At 38.9% G+C, this 18,696-nt stretch overlaps 1 protein-coding gene across 1 annotated transcript in view; it reads right to left on the reverse strand.

Moving 5' to 3' along the window:
* Positions 1 to 385: 385 nt before the first annotated feature.
* Positions 386 to 18,696, reverse strand: part of LOC126418918 (double-stranded RNA-specific editase 1-like) — a 38,904-nt gene continuing 20,593 nt past the window's right edge. Inside the window, exons 4-8 of the mRNA XM_050085945.1 lie at positions 9,619 to 9,967; positions 3,332 to 3,501; positions 1,474 to 1,872; positions 1,117 to 1,306; positions 386 to 1,015 (exon numbers count right to left, since the gene is read on the reverse strand). Coding sequence (XP_049941902.1) covers positions 942 to 1,015; positions 1,117 to 1,306; positions 1,474 to 1,872; positions 3,332 to 3,501; positions 9,619 to 9,967 — 1,182 coding nt within the window. The 3' untranslated portion in view covers positions 386 to 941. The remainder of the gene's footprint in view (positions 1,016 to 1,116; positions 1,307 to 1,473; positions 1,873 to 3,331; positions 3,502 to 9,618; positions 9,968 to 18,696) is intronic.

Below are 18,696 nucleotides of genomic sequence, written 5' to 3' on the forward strand. Positions count from 1 at the left end.
ATATAATTAATACACTTTGAAATAAGCTGTAGTTTAACTACATTTTTTAAACATCAATAATTTATACGGAACAATATTCTTAATACACTTTGAAATACTAAGTATTTTAAAATTTGTGATTTATAAAACTCAGTTTCAATGCTAGGTTAAAATGCATATTTCCCTGAAATTTTGTGAAATTACCTGAGAATTCCAGGTTTTCCAGAAGAATCGCCGCCTTGGAAATGTAAAGAGCATTTGGCAACAGGAGGGAGGTCCTCATAAATTAAAATAATTTGCATTATAAGCAAAATACAAGGAAACATCAAATGCAGCACTCCAGATGCTCCACTCCATGGATTTCACATAAGAAAAATAATAAATATGTTCACTTGCAAATCAACAATTACATACACAATGCCCAAGGACATTTTATTATTTAGTCACATGGAACAATTTGTTCCTACATCTCTCATTTGGAAGGTACATTTATTATTTTATACACCTAATGCAGCATTCACATTAATACAGAAGAAATACTTTAATTTATGAAAAGGAAATATAGCTGTAACTTTCATCTACAGCTAAGAACACAGCATAAGGTTTGTCAATAATTAAGACTTCATGTAAAAGACCAGCCTACATGCAAATGTGCAATACTAAGGAAAACTTTAGAACAAAATTTTCATGTACTGCAGAAAACATTGTGATACATGATCTCTTACTATCAGACAAGAGATTGCTTAGTCGAACCCTAGGCAACTATGGTATACTGTCATTAATAGCTGAAGTAAAAGTGAATTACAGCTAACTATACTGCCTTAAGACTTCAGTGATTGTTGGCAACAGGTTTCAAAGTCAATATTACTACATATATATAAAAAAAAGTCTTTACTACAGATCAGAAATTGCATTTGAGAAATGCATTATGTCTAAACAATGTTGTTTACTGTCAGGATGTGTTAGTAGCGGATGTTGAATGATCCAGCAAGACATGCAATAGCTGCTTCTTTCTTCGCCTCCTTTTTGTTTTTCGCTGCGAACAAACATTATATTAATATTCAGCAATTCAACTTCCATTTTTTACCTCCAACAACAAATCATCTCAAATTTGAGGAATATTAATCTGTTACTTACCCACACCATTGTAAGTTTTCCCATCAACAGTTACTGCCATTGTAAATGTCAGATTTGGAGGTGTTCCTTCCCGGTTAACTTCAATGAACTGTATTCCCGGTTTTAATTGATTTAGCAACATAACAGGGTGGCGATCAGTCGGATTTTCTGGAATTTTTTTCATGGGAGAAGGTGCTCCCGGAACCACAGGCTGCAATTGACATTAACGTAACATATAGGCACTGCAAAATGTCTCTCATACTTCAGAGTTACAACACACACACACACACACACACACACACACACACACACACACAGAGAGAGAGAGAGAGAGAGAGAGAGAGAGAGAGAGAGAGGAGTTAACAATATGTAATATACCTGTCCAGCTGCTGCCGCCCCGGCTTGAGGTGGTAATACTGGTCCCTGTTTAGGAACAGGAAGAGGTACATGTGTACCTTGATTCTGCCATTCAGTAAATAATTTATATAGGGCAAATGAAGCCAAACTTCCCCATGGCACATCATCCTCTGGGACTTGTGGCTTTCCTTGTGCTCCTGCACCTTCAGTATCACTTCCCTCACCAGAATCACCACTGCCAGCTCCATTGTTTACTTCCTGCTGCATTGGTTCAACAACTTCTGCATTATCTTGTTTCTGTGCTTTCATAGCTGCATCAGACATTTTTTCCAAAAGCAAGGCTTTTAGTGCATTTTCAGCAGCATTTTGCTTAGCCACTGGTTTTGACAGCCCTTGGCCTACATACACCTTCCCATCAACCTGCAACACAATGTATTTTACAACATTGCTAGACACACATGATTGACTAAACTATTGCATTATGCTATTGGCTATCAAACTAACAGCCCATTATTGGAATAGTACACTACTATTTTTTTAAAATGGCTTTTAATTAAAGACAGTAGTAGTGAACTGCAAGTGAAATGTATCTTGTCTAACCTGGCATACCAAAGCAAGTAACTGGTGTCTTCAGATTCTCCTAGCATATTCGTAACAAAACAATCCAGTTATACTGCCAGTTGTTGGTGTCCGAACGACAATTTATCGTGACACCATCGTCAGCTGTGCTGATGGCAATAGTGACAGTCACCAAAATAGTGTGCCCTTTCAACAGCAACAATGGCAGAACTCTTGGGGATTATTTCGTTAACTGAACTGCAGGTCAACTGCTTCCCAAAGGAACAGATTGGTGATTTCCCTCAGAACCACATAATTAAGTTCTATTAGACCACCATCTCAACATCTAGGATACTATTCTGATGTACCGAAACAATTAAGAAAACCCCCAATCTAATTTCCATAGGGCATCAGTATATTTTTCTGTAATTTTAAGTAAAATATGAGTTCCCAGTGGTACCACAGGTTTGAATTTTTTAATTAACGGAATTGTAGTTTCGATGATATTAACTACTAGTTTAGTGCCCCTACTTTGCTTGCATTTGTACAGTTATTAAAAAAATATACTAGGCCTATTGAAAAATTAATGTATTAAGATAAGAGCCTTTGGTTTCATATGGCATTCTGACAAAGTGAATTTCTCGAGGTGATTGTTACATAGCTTTCTTCCATTCAGTTCACAAATCACACCACTGCTTTTTTCCCCCCTTCCCTCTTCAGATTAAGCCTCACAGAAGCTGCCTTCTGCGTTCTTATGGTGATATTTCTGTACAAACTTTCATCCTCTAACATTTCTTTATTTCTAAATGAGAAGCCAGTTACCAATATTCACGGCTTTATCTTTAAACTCTGAAACATGGAGTTTTTATTCCTAAATGAGAAGCCAAAAACCAACTTTCATTGTATCTTTAAAAGTGCTTCAGTAGTACTTTAATAATGATGTATTCACTGTGGCTTTGAAAGTGCTTCAGTAGTTCTTTAATAATTATGTATTCTAGAAAACTTTCAAGATCTATTTCATCCCCTTTAGGGTTGAATTTAAGCAAGTACAGAAACCCTAGTTTTTTTTTTATTTCTGGCCAAGACACCAAATACCAATTTTTGTAGTTCTAGCTTCAAAATTACCTTTCATCCCATATTTCCCCTCTTCAACGATGCCTACAGTATAAGATTGACACCCTCTCCAAATTTCAAGTTTATATCCTTAGTGGATTGGACTGGGCAATAGGACATTTCCTTTTATAATGTTACAGTTAATATGAATACAATCTTATATTTAACACAAAAATATGTTACTGAATATATAAAAGCAAACACTAACCTCAGCATTGACGACAAACATAGTCTGTGTAAGAGCATTTGTATGCTCCTGAAATGTAAATTTTATTCCAGCTTTCAGTTCGTGAAGAACCATCATAGCATTTTTTGGCTGCAACAGCTTCCTCAGTCGTGCATTTTGTTTTCTTTTTCTTAGCTTCTTGTTCACCTTAACTGATTAAAAAAAGGTTTTAAATTAATTTTTTAAAGTTACACACTAAACTTCTCAAATTTTGTCATGCTTGTGTAACTTTTATAACCAAAACACAATTTAATCAAATGTGAAGAACTTTAGAAAGAATTTTTACAACTGTCCACATTAAATGTGAATCCTAGACCTGGGCGACAAAGCTAGGTACAGCTGAGTTTGCACTGTTACCCCTAAATACAAGCACAGAAATTTTCCCTGTTAATGCTTTTGCAAGCTGCTGCAACAGCTTGCTCTTAACATCAAATTTACTGCCAATGACAAAGGTTGTGTTCAAGTATCTAATCCACAGAAGAAGGAAAGTGCACACAAATATCCCATTATGACACTGAAAGGTATGTTATTAGGAAGAAAATTCTGCAATATAATACTAAGAAGTAACAGCTTTATGAACACTCCATGGCATTTGTTGCAAATAACTGTAAGGCAAAGCTAACAAGCTAACATCAGGAAAATTTGTTCTGTCTATGGAGTTTCCAATCAGAACCTCAAAGTTTCCAATCCCAAAGGAAACGTGTTGACAGGCATGAAAATGACCGAACTATCAATTAAATAAGTCACAATTGCAAAAAAACTAATACAAATTCTTTACAGATGAATGGAAAAACCAGTAGAAACAAATTTTGGGGAAGGTCTGTCTGGATTCCGTAGAAATGTTTAACAATGACCCTACAACTTAAGGAAACTCAAACCTATGTTTCTAGCATTTGTAGACTTAAGGAAAGCTTTTGACAAGGTTGACTGGAATACTCTCTTTCAAATTTTGAAGGTGGCAGGTGTAAAATATAGGGAACAAAAGGCAATTTGTACAGAAACCAGATGGCAATTATAAGAGTCGAGGGGCATGAAAGGGAAGCAGTGGTTGGGGAGGGAGTGAGACAGCGTTGAAGCCTATCCCCGATGTTATTCAAGGTGTTTATTGAACAAGCAGTAAAGGAGACAAAAGAAAATTTGAAACCCAAAGACAAAAATAAAAACTTTGAGGTTTGTCGACGACACTGTAACCATGTCAGAGACAGCAAAGGACCTGGAAGAGCAGTTGAACGGAATGGATGGTGTCTTAAAAGGACGATATAAGATGAATTTCAGCAAAAGCAAAATGAGGATAATGGAATGTAGTCGAATTAGATTAGGAAATGAGACACAGTAGATGAGTTTTGCTAATTGGGGAGAAAAATAACTGATGATGGTCAAAGCGTCAGGAACTCATTTCTGGAAGTATTTGTATGGAGTGTAGCCATGTATGGATCTAAAACATGGACAAACAGTTTAGACAAGAAGAGAATAGAAGCTTCCAAAATGTGGTGCTACAGAAGACTGCTGACGATTATATGGGTAAATCACCTAACTAATGAGGAGGTACTGAACAAACTGGGGAGAAAAGGAATTTGCGGCACAACTTGACTAAAAGAAGGGATCTGTTGGCAGGAGATGTTCTGAGGCATCAAGGGATCACCAAATTAGTATTGGAGGGAAGTGTGGGGGATAAAAATTGTAGAGGGAGGCCAAGACATGAATACACTAATCAGATTCAGAAGGTTGTAGGCTGTTGTAGTTGTTCAGAGATGGAAAGACTTTTACAGGATAGAATAGCATGGAGAGCTGCATCAAACCAGTCTTTGAACTGAAAACAACAACAGTTTGGTTTAAAAAAAAGGTAACAAATTAATCACTTGTAAAAAAGACACAGAAAGCACATAGCATATTAAATTTCCACTAAAATTACGCCTCAGAATTCGAGTGGCCCTTTGTTTATTCACATGAAACACAACAAAGGTTACAATGTAAATATTTTCAATGTGATATTGTGTCGAAGTACTGATAGCAAAAGCATCTATCAAAAATTGTGCTACGGAGGGAATTGGAGTATAAACCCAAAGCATTTGACAGTCTTTATAGTTTTAAGAGTACTGAAGTGTACACTCTTCCTACGTTCCCTCCCTGTTTCTTGGACAAAACAACTGTGCTTCAACCCCCACCAGGCCTTTACTTTGCATCCCCTAGTAACACATTTTACAAATAAACTCTTATCTATAATAAAACCAACCGAACGAAATCCTGCAGCAAAAATTTACACCTGAAGTAATTTCCTAAGACCTTGCAAATTTCTGAAATTATTCAAATACTGAAACTACTGTCTCAAGCACAGTTCTGCAAAAGGGAAAGACTGCTACTCAACTGTAAAGTGAGATATCAAATCAACACACCTTCAGCTGCCTATATTTCCAGTTTTATTTCATTTTTGCTACCTGTTTCAGCATTACACTGCAATCTTCAGGCCCCCTGGTAATATGGGCCAGCACAGTCACTAGTATCCGTAGACTTATTTTTAACAAAATGATCCCTTCAATCAATCACTTGACTCTGCAAGTGTTGATCTAAAGGATCGTTTTGTTAAAATGAAGTCCAGAGATACTGCATGCTGGCCCCCATTTCGATTGTACAAAAGGTGGGATTCTTCCCACACATCAATCAGGGGGCCTGAAGATGGCGTAGTGAAATGCTAAAACAGGCAGGAAAAATAAAATAAAACTGGAAATTTAGACAGCTGAATGTGTTTTGTTTGACATTTTATATTGAACTGTTGAGATCGTACAACCAGAAAAGAAAAAGCACACCTAATGCACACGACCACTATCTCCACTCTCAACCTACAGTAACATACTGTTCCCACTATCTTAACCTCATGGTTTCCGAACCCCCCCCCCCCCCCCCCCCAGACCTACACCACCTCTGATTTCATGTTCATCACCCGGTCTGTAACACAACCACCCGCATTTTTCCCCTCCTCTGCCCCCTGAGGCTTCAGAGACAGAGGGAGGGAGGGAGGGAGGGAGGGAGGGAGGGAGGGAGGGAGGGAGGGAGGGAGGGAGAGGGAGGGAGGGAGTGTTTTTGTGTGTGGTTTTCCCCCTTTTTGAACAAGGCTTTAGCTGAAAGCTCCATGTGTGACAGTCTTTTTGGTGTGCCTGTCTGTAACTCAACATCTTTATTAATATTGCTGATATTCTGACCTGAGCTTTCCACCACTTTGTTTAACCACAGTTCTCTGATTTATGTCATCATTGCAAACACTATCTATTTCAAATATTTCCAGGTTTCTTTTGAAAAATCAAGCAATTAAAACAGCATCGCCAATGAACATTACTTCTAAAGCTTTAAGTAAAATGGTAAAGTTGTTATTGGTGGGAAAATTTATTATTACTCTTGGTGCCATGAAATATACATAAATCGGTGGTGTCACCCGTGGAAGGACAAAATGACAATCTGGAGACTGACCAAGTCCACTGGTAGTACAGCCAAATAGAATTACACAAGCATTTCAGCATATAACGTGATGTTATGACCAAAGGAGCTACGGTTTGAAAGTTTTCTTTTAACTAGTAACAAAATTCTAAATGCAGACAAGAGCAAATTCCATCCTCATGCAATGTTTGAAACTACTGAAAAGACCATATTTCATAATTGGCTATGGAGCAGAAAAAAGTCTTAAAATTCTTTTTAAGGAGAAAGCTATTGTGTTTAGTGTCTGCTTTTCAACATAGCACCATCACATTCCATGTCAGAGGAGTAGTGTCAGGGTACGATTCGCTAGCACCTCTACAATCACCGTCCATGTGCCCGCAGACACTTCATTTGGCCCCACCACAGCCCACTCATCAGCTGAGTCTTGTCAGGTTCAAGTGAATTAGGCTTGCTCAGAAATGAGAGCGAGTACATCAGTTCCCAAGTATAATCAGACTCACTGCATTCCTGCAACCATTTTGAAAGAAATTCTTGCCACTAAATTTAAACTACTGTTCATTTCCAGAATGAGATTCTTCACTCTGCAGCAGAGTGTGTACTGATATGAAACTTCCTGGCAGATTAAAACTGTGTGCCGGACCGAGACCCAAACTCGGGATCTTTGCCTTTCGCGGGCATTTATTTCGCAGAATCATGATTTGCACTTTATAGCCATTATCAAATGCAGGTTAAATGCCACAAAATGTGTGACTTGTCTAAATGACAGAATCAACCATTAGGCTTGACGATTATTATAAACCAATATAATGACTGATCAGTTAGCAGTGAATATTGTTTTGTTTATACATGCGTTTATGTAGATGAAACTTTGATGACTGCTGTAAACTTTATTTTAATATTAGAGAAGTCTAACAATTACCATGACATATAACCACTTTCGATCCGTTACACAGCCTGTAATCACAGTACCAGAAAACATGACAAGAGGATGAAGTGAAATCTCTAAATGGTGATTAATTATTGAAATAAAAAATTAATGAGATACGCTACACAGCTCACTCACAGCCTGTAAAAGGAAGTTACCATGACCAAATGAATACAAAAATAGTGTACTTTCTGTCAGAGGGTTATAAAAGTGACATTGCTAAGTGGCCAGTTTCCATTGGACTCTGCATGTGTTTTCTCACTGCAGAGGTGGAATAAATAAGTATACAACCATTGTGATTGCACTGGGCAAAATTTGTGTGTTTTACATCTGAATTGTGGGCTACAGCATGAAACTTGTTCCGGATGTCATTCCTCCTCCAATAGAACTTTGCATAAATTAATTTTCATCTGGCACCTTCCAGTCTCTAACAAAAATGACTTTGTTAAAAGCCTTCCTGTTACTGACAATCAGCCATTTCGCCTTGTCAGTGCTACTTTACAGCAGCAAGATACTGGTGCACTCATCTTCCATGGTAAGAATACATCATGACTAGCCTTACAATTCTGCATGCTTCAGTAAGAGACTGTATCAATGAGTATGAAGCAACTGCAGTGCCACAATTATTACTCGTCATGCTCGCCATACTACAGCAGGAACAAAGGAGGCCTGTTAGCACTGATGTAACAGGGGCACCTTCATTTGTGAAGTACAAAACCTGCAACATTAGACTCGTACTCGCTATGTTTCTGATCTCTAGTATATGGTGACGACCCTTACTGAAGACAATGTGTTTAGTGTTTGCTGTTCAGACAGCATGATTACATTCTGAGTCAGAAGAGTATTGTCAGGATAGGACTGACCTTTTTTTAAAAAAAAAAAAAAAAAAATCACGGTCAGCAGTTTATCCCTCCCACATAGGGTAACTTCACAGAGACAACCCAGCATTTTTATTCTGACAACAAATGCCCAATGGCTTTAATTGCAGCTCTACAAAATTTATTCTCGACTGTGGAACAGGTGACTAGAGGTGACTATAAGCCAAAGTAAAGGTGCAAGTGGACACACTGCCTAAATCTTAATTCTAGGTAGGACCGTAGTTGAATTTATTATGATGCTGCAATATTCCTCACTAACTATTTATTAAAATATGCAAATGTGACATCAAACTTCAAATATTACAGCCAGTCTAACTGTATATCTCCAGCTGCCCCACCAAACTACAAGAACGTGTAGCCATTACTACAGCGTAGTAAATAAAGTTGTGTACTGTCCGAATTTGTGGCAGTAAGTACTATTATCAAAAACAAGAAGTCACTTTTAATGAAACATTTAACTAATCATTACTCTTCTATGTCATTCTTTTCATACTGATGCTCAGTATAAAGCATAGCACACACTTAAAAGTGCAATTAATTGCATGTAAGAAAGGTGACAATGTCCACCAAATTCAAACTACCTTTATCAAAACTAAACATATTCGTCTTCATGAAGTTACATATTTTTTGTAATACACCTGAAGATGGACAGCTGGCCCAAAACAGTTACACTGAAATAAAGTGTTCTAGAGAGTGAATTTGGAGACTTTTTCAAATCATGTATCAAAGTATTACATTGAAACAAGGGATAAGATTGGAATAACGTTTTTATCAGCTGGGAGTTCTCCCATGCCATAAAAAATTTTTCATAAACTTTTTAGTATTTCACTACCACTCAACCTACACAAATCAAAGAAGTTGTGGAACTGAAGTACACGTTAACTTGCACATGGCTTCAACCGCAACTCTCACCAACAGAATAAACCAACCAGAAGTGGTACTTTAAAAGGGCTCAAAAAGACTTCACAAACAGTTCAGGTAATCTGATTACTTAACTAAGGATTCTAAGAAGAGTATCATAAAAATCATTTACTCACAAGCAGGAAATCTTTTCTTCTGCCAGGGTTTTGGTTTAACTTCACTTCCATCATTTGGTTTATCAGGATCAACTTCCATCTGAGGACCAGCAGCTGGTGTACCCGGAGGTTCATTTTTAACCGGTGCCGCAGGTGACATTTGTGACTGTTCCTGTGGTGGTGGTGGAGGTGGTGGTACCTGTAGCGGTTGCTGCTGTGCTGCCTGTTGCTTAGGTGGTTGCGGTGGTGGTGGTTGTTGCTGTGGCAGCTGTGGTGGAGGTGGTGGCTGTGGCAGAACCTGTGGCTGTGACTGCTGCTGCGACTGCTGAGATGGTGGTGGCGGCGGCTGCTGTTGCTGTGATGATGGGTGCTGCAATGACAGCCATCAGGGGATATACCCACAAAAACACGTCACCGGATACTGCACTCTGGCATAGACCAGAAAGCCATACAGGTAATTGCAGACACCAACTGGGTGTATGCAAACACTGTTGGCTTAGATACCAGTCCATCACAACTGAAGTCAGAACCATACACAGAGAGAAATGATATAAAACTCAGGATTACTACTGGCTCAAGGATAAGTTTTATCATATATGTGGAACATAATGCTGCAATCTTAGCTATGCAGTGTGATGTTCCACAACTATAAGTAGTATGGTATTCCAAGACCAGTGCAGCTGAGCATTATTTCTTCTCTTCTGGTTATGACTCTCAGCATATCTGAAATGGTACCTGAAGAAGCTGCACTCTTCTGCTGTGCATTAAAGGCAGGTACTGGCAGCACTGGACCATCACCAGAGCGCATATCCTCGGCACAAATGCAGTTATTTCAACCCTGGGGTAGGAATGGGGGAAGAAAAACAAAAAAAGTTTACAATCTGTTTTCAGCTCCACTAAGTCTTTGCAACCATCACTGCACATCATACACATGAACTACTCACAAAAACACCATGACCCTGCTACTAGCCCCCTCCCTAACACACACACACACACACACACACACACACACACACACACACACACACACTGCATTCCATAGTTGGAGTCACGAACGATGGCGGTCATGATTAGACTTGTTCTGCACACCTACATCACGTGTACTCTGACAGCCAATGAATGTTCAGTATTTCTGAGCGCTCTGCATGAATGCTGTAGCTAATGCGACCATTAAATGTGATCGTACCGAGTTGTTTAGTGAATTTTGATTCCAAGTAGACTGTGCTGGTAAGTGATAAATTCTGCGTACGTAAGCAAGAGAGAATTTTCAGCAGAAAGCATGTGAATGTACCGCAACTGTCACCTAGAATTGTCAACAATGCAATCCCTGTCTGTGCCTCAACATGCACTAACCGCCATCATTCATGGATCAGACTATAAACTCTTCACACAAGAACAGTAAAAAGTTTATTTAATCATGTCTGACAAGTAATATGTTTAATGTTGATCTCGACTTCCATTTCCACATTAGACATACACCTGTCAGGTATGGGTGGCATAATCACAGATATTGTCAAATGATTTTAGACTTTTCCACAAAAACTGGGCACATCCACATCTTTTGTGTAAGCTAACATGCAACAATCCAAAGGATTGATGTAGAGGTAACATGTAGGCCATTAACTGGTCTCCCCTATCTAGACATTTGCCATTCAAGATGAGAATCTGTGTCTAAAGGTGTATCTAATTAGTGCTGGAGCCCAACCATGCATAAACAATGTTCTTCCTCTTATTTATCAGTGCACATGCTGTGAAAGTAATGACGTGTGTCCTCTATAAGGGACATGCACACAGCACCTGTAAAGATGAGTCATGCAACAAAGTTTACTCTTTTGTGATACACTAGATGCAGAATTTCAATCAGCGATGAGTTCTCATTATCTCGTGTTTTAATGCTCAAACTGCCAAAAGCCTGTATTTTGTTGTGTGTTGTACACACACAGCATTCTTAAGAGTAGGCAAAAAGGTGACCATCTGTTGCTGTCCATCTAGTCCTAATGAGAAGCCATGTGTGCTCCCAAAGAATATTCATTTGCAGTGAATGTTCGGGGTGGGCTATAAGAGTCAGGTGATTTGGCTGTGTAGACATCTGCAATACTGCTGCACAATTACAGTATTCATTTCAAAAACTCATAGAATAGAATTAAAGACACATCCAGAAGTGCAGTCCATGTGTCTAAGCAAATCTGTTGACATTGCAGCAGTACATCTTCTTGTACCATCCTGGTGGAACCGTGTTCTTTCAGCTGTATTAAGGCACTCAGTTCAGGCAGAGAAATATTCTCTAGGATATGGTTTGCTTTTCACTATCACTTTGTTTCTTTGTTTTATTGTAGGTGGCTTGGAAGTATCATCCAAAGGGTGACTGAGTTAAAAGACTGCAGAGGAATCTGGGGAATAAACTCAGTGAAAAGTGCACTGAGGTCCAACAAAATTATCAATTCTTCGTAGTAAGCCTCTACTGCAAACACACACAGCACTCTTGAGCAGCACTCATAGCTACTGATACATCCACCTGTTTACACACTTAATATATCAGTTTTTTCACTCTTAAGCCCAATAACAGCAGCCAATTAGCCATTCACCCATTCTTAAAATCCACCCCCCCCCCTCCTGACCCCCAGCCTTCCAATGCTGCATCTGAAGGCAGTCTTATGCCTCCAAATAGTCCCTGAATGCTCCACCCCACCTATATCCTGCTATCCCTTCACCTTACCCATCCCTGCCAGATTGCTGCTTTCATTCCATGTAACAGCTGCAATCTGGTCCAAGCTGTCAGAAATGGCTGTCGTATGTGTGTGTGTGTGTGTGTGTGTGTGTGTGTTTATGAAGAAGCCTTTGGCCAAAAGCTAAATGTATGGTCTTCCCATGGTGCCTGTCTGTAACTCGACGTGTCATTGTTGATATTGCAACCTGGAGTATCCATTGCTTTACATTTCAAATCTGGGCCTCTTCAATAATCAGGGCATATATCTACTCTAACGCTGAATTAGCATTTAGATCTGACACACAGGAAGAATCACTGTAGCTGCATCACATGGATCTCCCAAACAAACTGGGTCACAAGTAACTTATATAAATATATTCCATATCTTGCAAGCAATAAGAAAGGAACTGAAAGGTCATTAGACACTGAGCAAAGGTCCAGATTGGATAAGAACAGGAAAAGTAATTGTGCTTTTCCTTCTCTGAATACTGGCACTTTTGGCAAACAGAAAACTTAAATTTGGATGGGGAGTTTGTAACATTACGAGTCGAGACAGCTGTGACGGAACTTGAATAGCGTAGAGTTGTCGTTGGAAACGCGCGCCGCGCGGTTTGATGTGATTTGGTCGGTCATAGTAGTAGTGGCATGCTTTTGAATACAGTTAAAATATAACGGCGATGCCTGTTTGGCGTTGTTGGAAGTAGTATGTAATGAATTAATGATTAAGGTGGCCGATCCTGTAAGAAGAGGTGAAATTGGGCACATTAAGGTGTTTTGCTTTATATCGACTAAGCCGATGATACGGCGTCTTTTTTTTTCCCCGTTTACTCTTAGAAGAAAAAAAAGAAAACCAGTAACGAAGTGCTATTTGTGCGTTGTGAAAAATATAGGGGCGAATTTTTAATAGCTACAGTGTATAATCAGACTAACAAATGGACATTCAGTTACACGAAATAGCGGACAGTGTAGTGTGGTCATTAAATTGAGTACACCTACAGGGCGGTCAATTCCAGGATAAGTCTATTCGCGTCTCACGAGGCACGCGGTATTGAGACCGGTTTTTTTTATTATATCACGGAGAGCAGACTTCAATTTATAAAAAGGAGAAAAGCTGTATCATTATCATTGACTGTTGGTGTTATGCAACCAAAACTGTTCATCAAAGGGTTTCGGTGAATGAGTGGTGAATGCGAAATGAAACTGCGAACGAAGTTATGTTAAATAAAGCAGAAGAGACAAGACAGTTTGGTCGTATCTGTTATTATTCCATAAACCGTAACATGTACTCTCGTTGTACGAAGCCTTTATAGACGATCGTATGACAATTTGCTTTGAAGGGATCTCGTTACGAGTTAAGTTTTGGGGACCTGGTCAACAGGGGATAGTTCGTAGATCTTAACTACTGCAGCTATTCCGGAATCAGGTGCTACCGTGACCGTTGTGTGTTGTCTATGGCTTAAGGTCATCATATCTCATGCTCTCAGATCGACGCGCCTTTCCTCTTGGTATAACGGTGTCTCACGGTAACCACGACAACGCCGACGGCGAAGGAAGATACGGTAGAAGTTGAACTTCAAATCCTTTCAGATGGGAGTCCAGTCTTATCATTGCATTATCTTGCTCAGTGGATGGGCAAAAGTTTGTAATGCCATTATACCAAAAATACCTGTATCCTAACATTGGAAGATTGCTCTTTGTAGCCTTCAACATCATTAATGTAGTAGGATGGCTGAAGAATGTGCTTCAACAAGTCTTCAAATGGCTGCACATGCAAGATTTTTGGTGCAACTATATAAAATTACCAGGAGAGAAAAAAGCACCAACAAAGAGGTGTCAACATGTACATAAGAAACATTTCTAGACACTCATTTACCATATTTACACGAAGAACAGCTTCAACAAAAAATATGAGGTGGGTTCAGCAGTCTTACTTTAAAATAGCAGAACAGATGACAAATGTGCCCTGTACACATGGCGACTAATACGATGAAACAATTCCAAAGAACAATCGTCCTTAGGTCAAACATTTACACATGAATCACAATTCAGTAACTGTAGACAATCTGCTCCTCATGCCTCAAAACAAGGGGTGTAATGGAGTCTGTAGTATCACCAATCTGCTTTGACCAGAAACTTAACTAAATAGGATGTGTTTTCTTCTCTGGCACTATGGGGCCAGCAATTAGAACAGAATTTATGTTCACACCAAATGTTTTTTCCCGAATAAATGGAGCCCACAGATTAATCTAGTAGTGCCAGCTTACTGGATGTGTTTTCAGAGGCCTATTATGTATGGTTGGAAGAACAATGGTTTTGGGCTGCCTAATTTAGCAAAGGTGGCAAAAAAGCCTTTCTCCACTTTAAACCTTTACAAGGGCACAAACACCGTGGAATAGCCCAAGGTCTAGTTATTGACAACAGCATTTCATGACAACAATAAACTTTAAAATATACTGTGCGTGGTACAGTTGCACTTACACTGAGACTCGAGAAAGTATTTTCACTAACTGCTACAACACTTTTCTACCTGCTGTTTCCTGGTTGGCTACTGCCAACGCTAGTGACATACTGTTCATTCCAGCCATCACATTTCACACCAAATGCTGACAAGACTGCTTACAACACTTTTGTCTACTGCCAGAAATCTGCAAGGGATACATAACATTTTGCAAGTTCGTACTTGTTTATTTCATTCTTCACTTAATGAAGAAATTAACGTGAGATGGAATTACAGGAAAGTGTTGGTCCACACACATAGAATGTAGCCACCAAAAAACTACATATGGCCATGGGGGGGGGTTCCCAATATTTAGATGCTTGAGTGTGTCATCACAACCATTGTTCTCAATACACAACATGAAGTGCATTTTATAGATGAGAAGCTAACAATGCCCAAAGGTGGAGTTGGCTACTTTCCTTCCATCAACTACCATGTTTTGTAACTGAACAAAGCCAGAAATGGTGTGAGTACATTAGACTGTAATAAGACATTTCAATAATTCAGTTGGCTCATTTCCCCATCTGACAGCATGTCAAGTCTTCGTAATATACACTGACTATGTATCTAATACTGGGCTCATCAAAAAATAGAACAGTAGCATTGGACATCCTGATCTGTAAAATGTGGGCTCTCTTCAATAGATGGCTGCTGGACCTGTAGTGTAATTCAAATACACTGGACAGCAACAGGTTTTATTCTTTTCGCAATACTATACAAATTTGAAAAACCCATGTATATACCATACTGGGTTTGTTATCAAGAAGCATATAATGCTTACAGTTTTATTGACTTACATAGGTCGTCTTTCATTCCACACTTTGGATGATGTTGCCTGTCTTGACGAGGTGAACATATTATTACACTCAGCATTTCAGCTTCACTAAGCCATAATTCAGTTTGCTTCTATCAGCCAATCATAGCACAAGAAACATGATGTGGAAACGTAATTCTCCTAACACGAGTGACAGGATGACTTAATACATGCAGCACACATAATATGGATAATAATCAGAAATCACTCTACAAAATGTTATGCTTTTACTTGTGACTCAGCAGCTTTTATGTCCCTCACATCACATCAAGACAAGTGTATTACAAAGCTTCTGCATCACACGATACTGCAGAAACCCATCACTATACACTAAATGAAATAATTATGGATTACTTTCTGCCTAAAATATTCATTTAAAAATATGTACGAGAAACATTAAGAATCATATCTACATACCCATCTACTTAAAATGGAAAAGAGCACTTACCAGAAATACATATTCTATTTCAGACTATGGAAAACTAAACTACCTTTCACCACTAATATGAAATAAATTGTGAGTAATATTCAAAATTATCCGATATCAACCAATGTAAAACCATTTCTTGTTAGTATTGGAAATGATTAACCGATCACCAGAAGGAGACAAAGAAATCTGATTCAGACTGACATTTGATAACACTGAGCTTTGCGTAAAATACCAAAGCTCACCATTCTGTCACTGTATTGGAGAGGGGTGTGACAGGTTTGACAACACTGTTTGCAACAGTAGTTTCCAGCCACCCAAGCAAATGCAAATTGTCACTGTGTTAGCTGTGACTGTACTGTACCGTATGATATGAATTACAGTAGTTATGGATTAACTGTAAGTACTGATACACAGGATGAATACAGTTACTGTGTAGGCGTAGATGGTTACTCAATGTCACCTCAACCAGTATGAGCTTCCCAAAACACACACTATGCTGACTGAAGAATCATTCCATGTAAAGTTTACCCACCCCATAACAGTCATGGTCTCAGATTTTGGTATAACTTATATTTGTTCCATTAATAGAGTTAAATAAGAATTCAAAATATTTTTGCAATATCCAAAATGATTTGGGTTTTAAAACTGGCCAAAGTTTTTGGAATTTCACAGCTTTTTGTTAAGCCGAAGATACAATGCATTCATAAGTATGAAATAGTTTATATCTTCCTTATATAGCAACAAATATGGAATTTGTGTATTTGTCAATGTGCAAAGAGTTCAAAGAAATGTGAACAAATACATCATGAAACTTCACACAGCCAGGAAAAATCTTTAATCACAGTTTTCAAATTTTTTAAAACAAATATTGAGAACAGCACCAAGAGCAATATTATTGAAAGGGGTGATTAACTCCTTTTACTCTTCTTTTCAAAGATGTACTCTACCAAACGAGAAAAAGTAATGGGTTTTTCACTACTCTGTTTATTACTTTGTAGATGAAAATAATTAAATTCAAGCTATAAAACACCCAGAATATAAATCATAGTTTCACAAATAAGAGTTTGCTTATTGTTACATTAGGTTGAATGTGACAGCTGGTTTTGCATCACTACTATATTTTTCTAGCCTCAATTATACTCAAGTCTCATATTGGTTGGAAGTTAGAGAAAGTTCTTGTTCCTGGAAGATTTGGTTTTTCATGTGATTCTGCAAAGTCTGATGAGTTGACACAACCATTCCTTCAGATATAAGTTTAAAGTGAATATCAGTAACATTGGCTTTGCAAAACGTGAATAGCAGTAGTAATTTTTCAACAATGTAGGAAAAGATTATTGCTAGTTACATAAAGAAGACACATCAAGTTAAGACAGGCACAACTGAAAAAGACATGTATAGCTTTCGGAAACAGCCTTTGTCAGTAAACACACACACACACACACACACACACACACACAAAACAACACCACCCCAACTCCAGCATCTCAGGCTGGAATGCATCATGTGGGATGCAAGCAGCAATGAGGAGGGGGTGGGGGGAGAGAACACTGTCCAGTTGAGTGTGCAGGGACTAGACTGCCAACAGGTGGAGAGTCAGAAGGTTGTGGGACAGAGAGGTGGTGAAACAGGGAGAGGAGTGGAGAAAGATGAGCGGATGCATTGACACAGGGCTGCAAATAAACAGGGTGGGAGACAAGAATGGGGAGATGATAGGACAGACGGGGTGGAAACTGTTAGGACAGTCAGGGTGGAAATTGTTGGGTGGAGGGGTCTGGGCAGTATATTACCTTAATTTGATGATAAATACAGGAGCAGAGAATGTGTTGTGATGATAATTCTCACCTGCACAGTTCAGAAAAGCTGGCAGTGCAGGTACAGCAACCGAGTTAGAAAACTGCTGCGGAAGCAAAGGGAACTTCACAACAAACAAACATAGCCAAAGCCTTGCAGACAAACAAAAATTACGCGAAGCGAAATGTAGTGTGAGAAGGGCTATGCGAGAGGCGTTCAATGGATTCGAAAGTAAAGTTCTATGTACTGACTTGGCAGAAAACCCTAAGAAATTTTGGTCTTATGTCAAAGCGGTAGGTGGATCAAAACAAAATGTCCAGGCACTCTGTGACCAAAATGGTACTGAAACAGAGGATGACAGACTAAAGGCCGAAATACTAAATGTCTTTTTCCAAAGCTGTTTCACAGAGGAAGACTGCACTGTAGTTCCTTCTCTAGATTGTCGAACAGATGACAAAATGGTAGATATCGAAATAGACGACAGAGGGATAGAAAAACAATTAAAATCGCTCAAAAGAGGAAAGGCCGCTGGACCTGATGGGATACCAGTTCGACTTTACACAGAGTATACAAAGGAACTTGCCCCCCTTCTTGCAGCGGTGTACCGTAGGTCTCTAGAAGAGCGTAGCGTTCCAAAGGATTGGAAAAGGGCACAGGTCATCCCCATTTTCAAGAAGGGACGTCGAACCGATGTGCTGAACTATAGACCTATATCTCTAACGTCTGTCAGTTGCAGAATTTTGGAACATGTATTATGTTCGAGTATAATGACTTTTCTGGAGACTAGAAATCTACTCTGTAGGAATCAGCATGGGTTTCGAAAAAGACGATTGTGTGAAACCCAGCTCGCGCTATTCGTC

This window comes from Schistocerca serialis, chromosome 1 (genome assembly GCF_023864345.2).
Source record: "Schistocerca serialis cubense isolate TAMUIC-IGC-003099 chromosome 1, iqSchSeri2.2, whole genome shotgun sequence".
Classification (NCBI taxonomy): Eukaryota; Metazoa; Arthropoda; class Insecta; order Orthoptera; family Acrididae; genus Schistocerca; species Schistocerca serialis.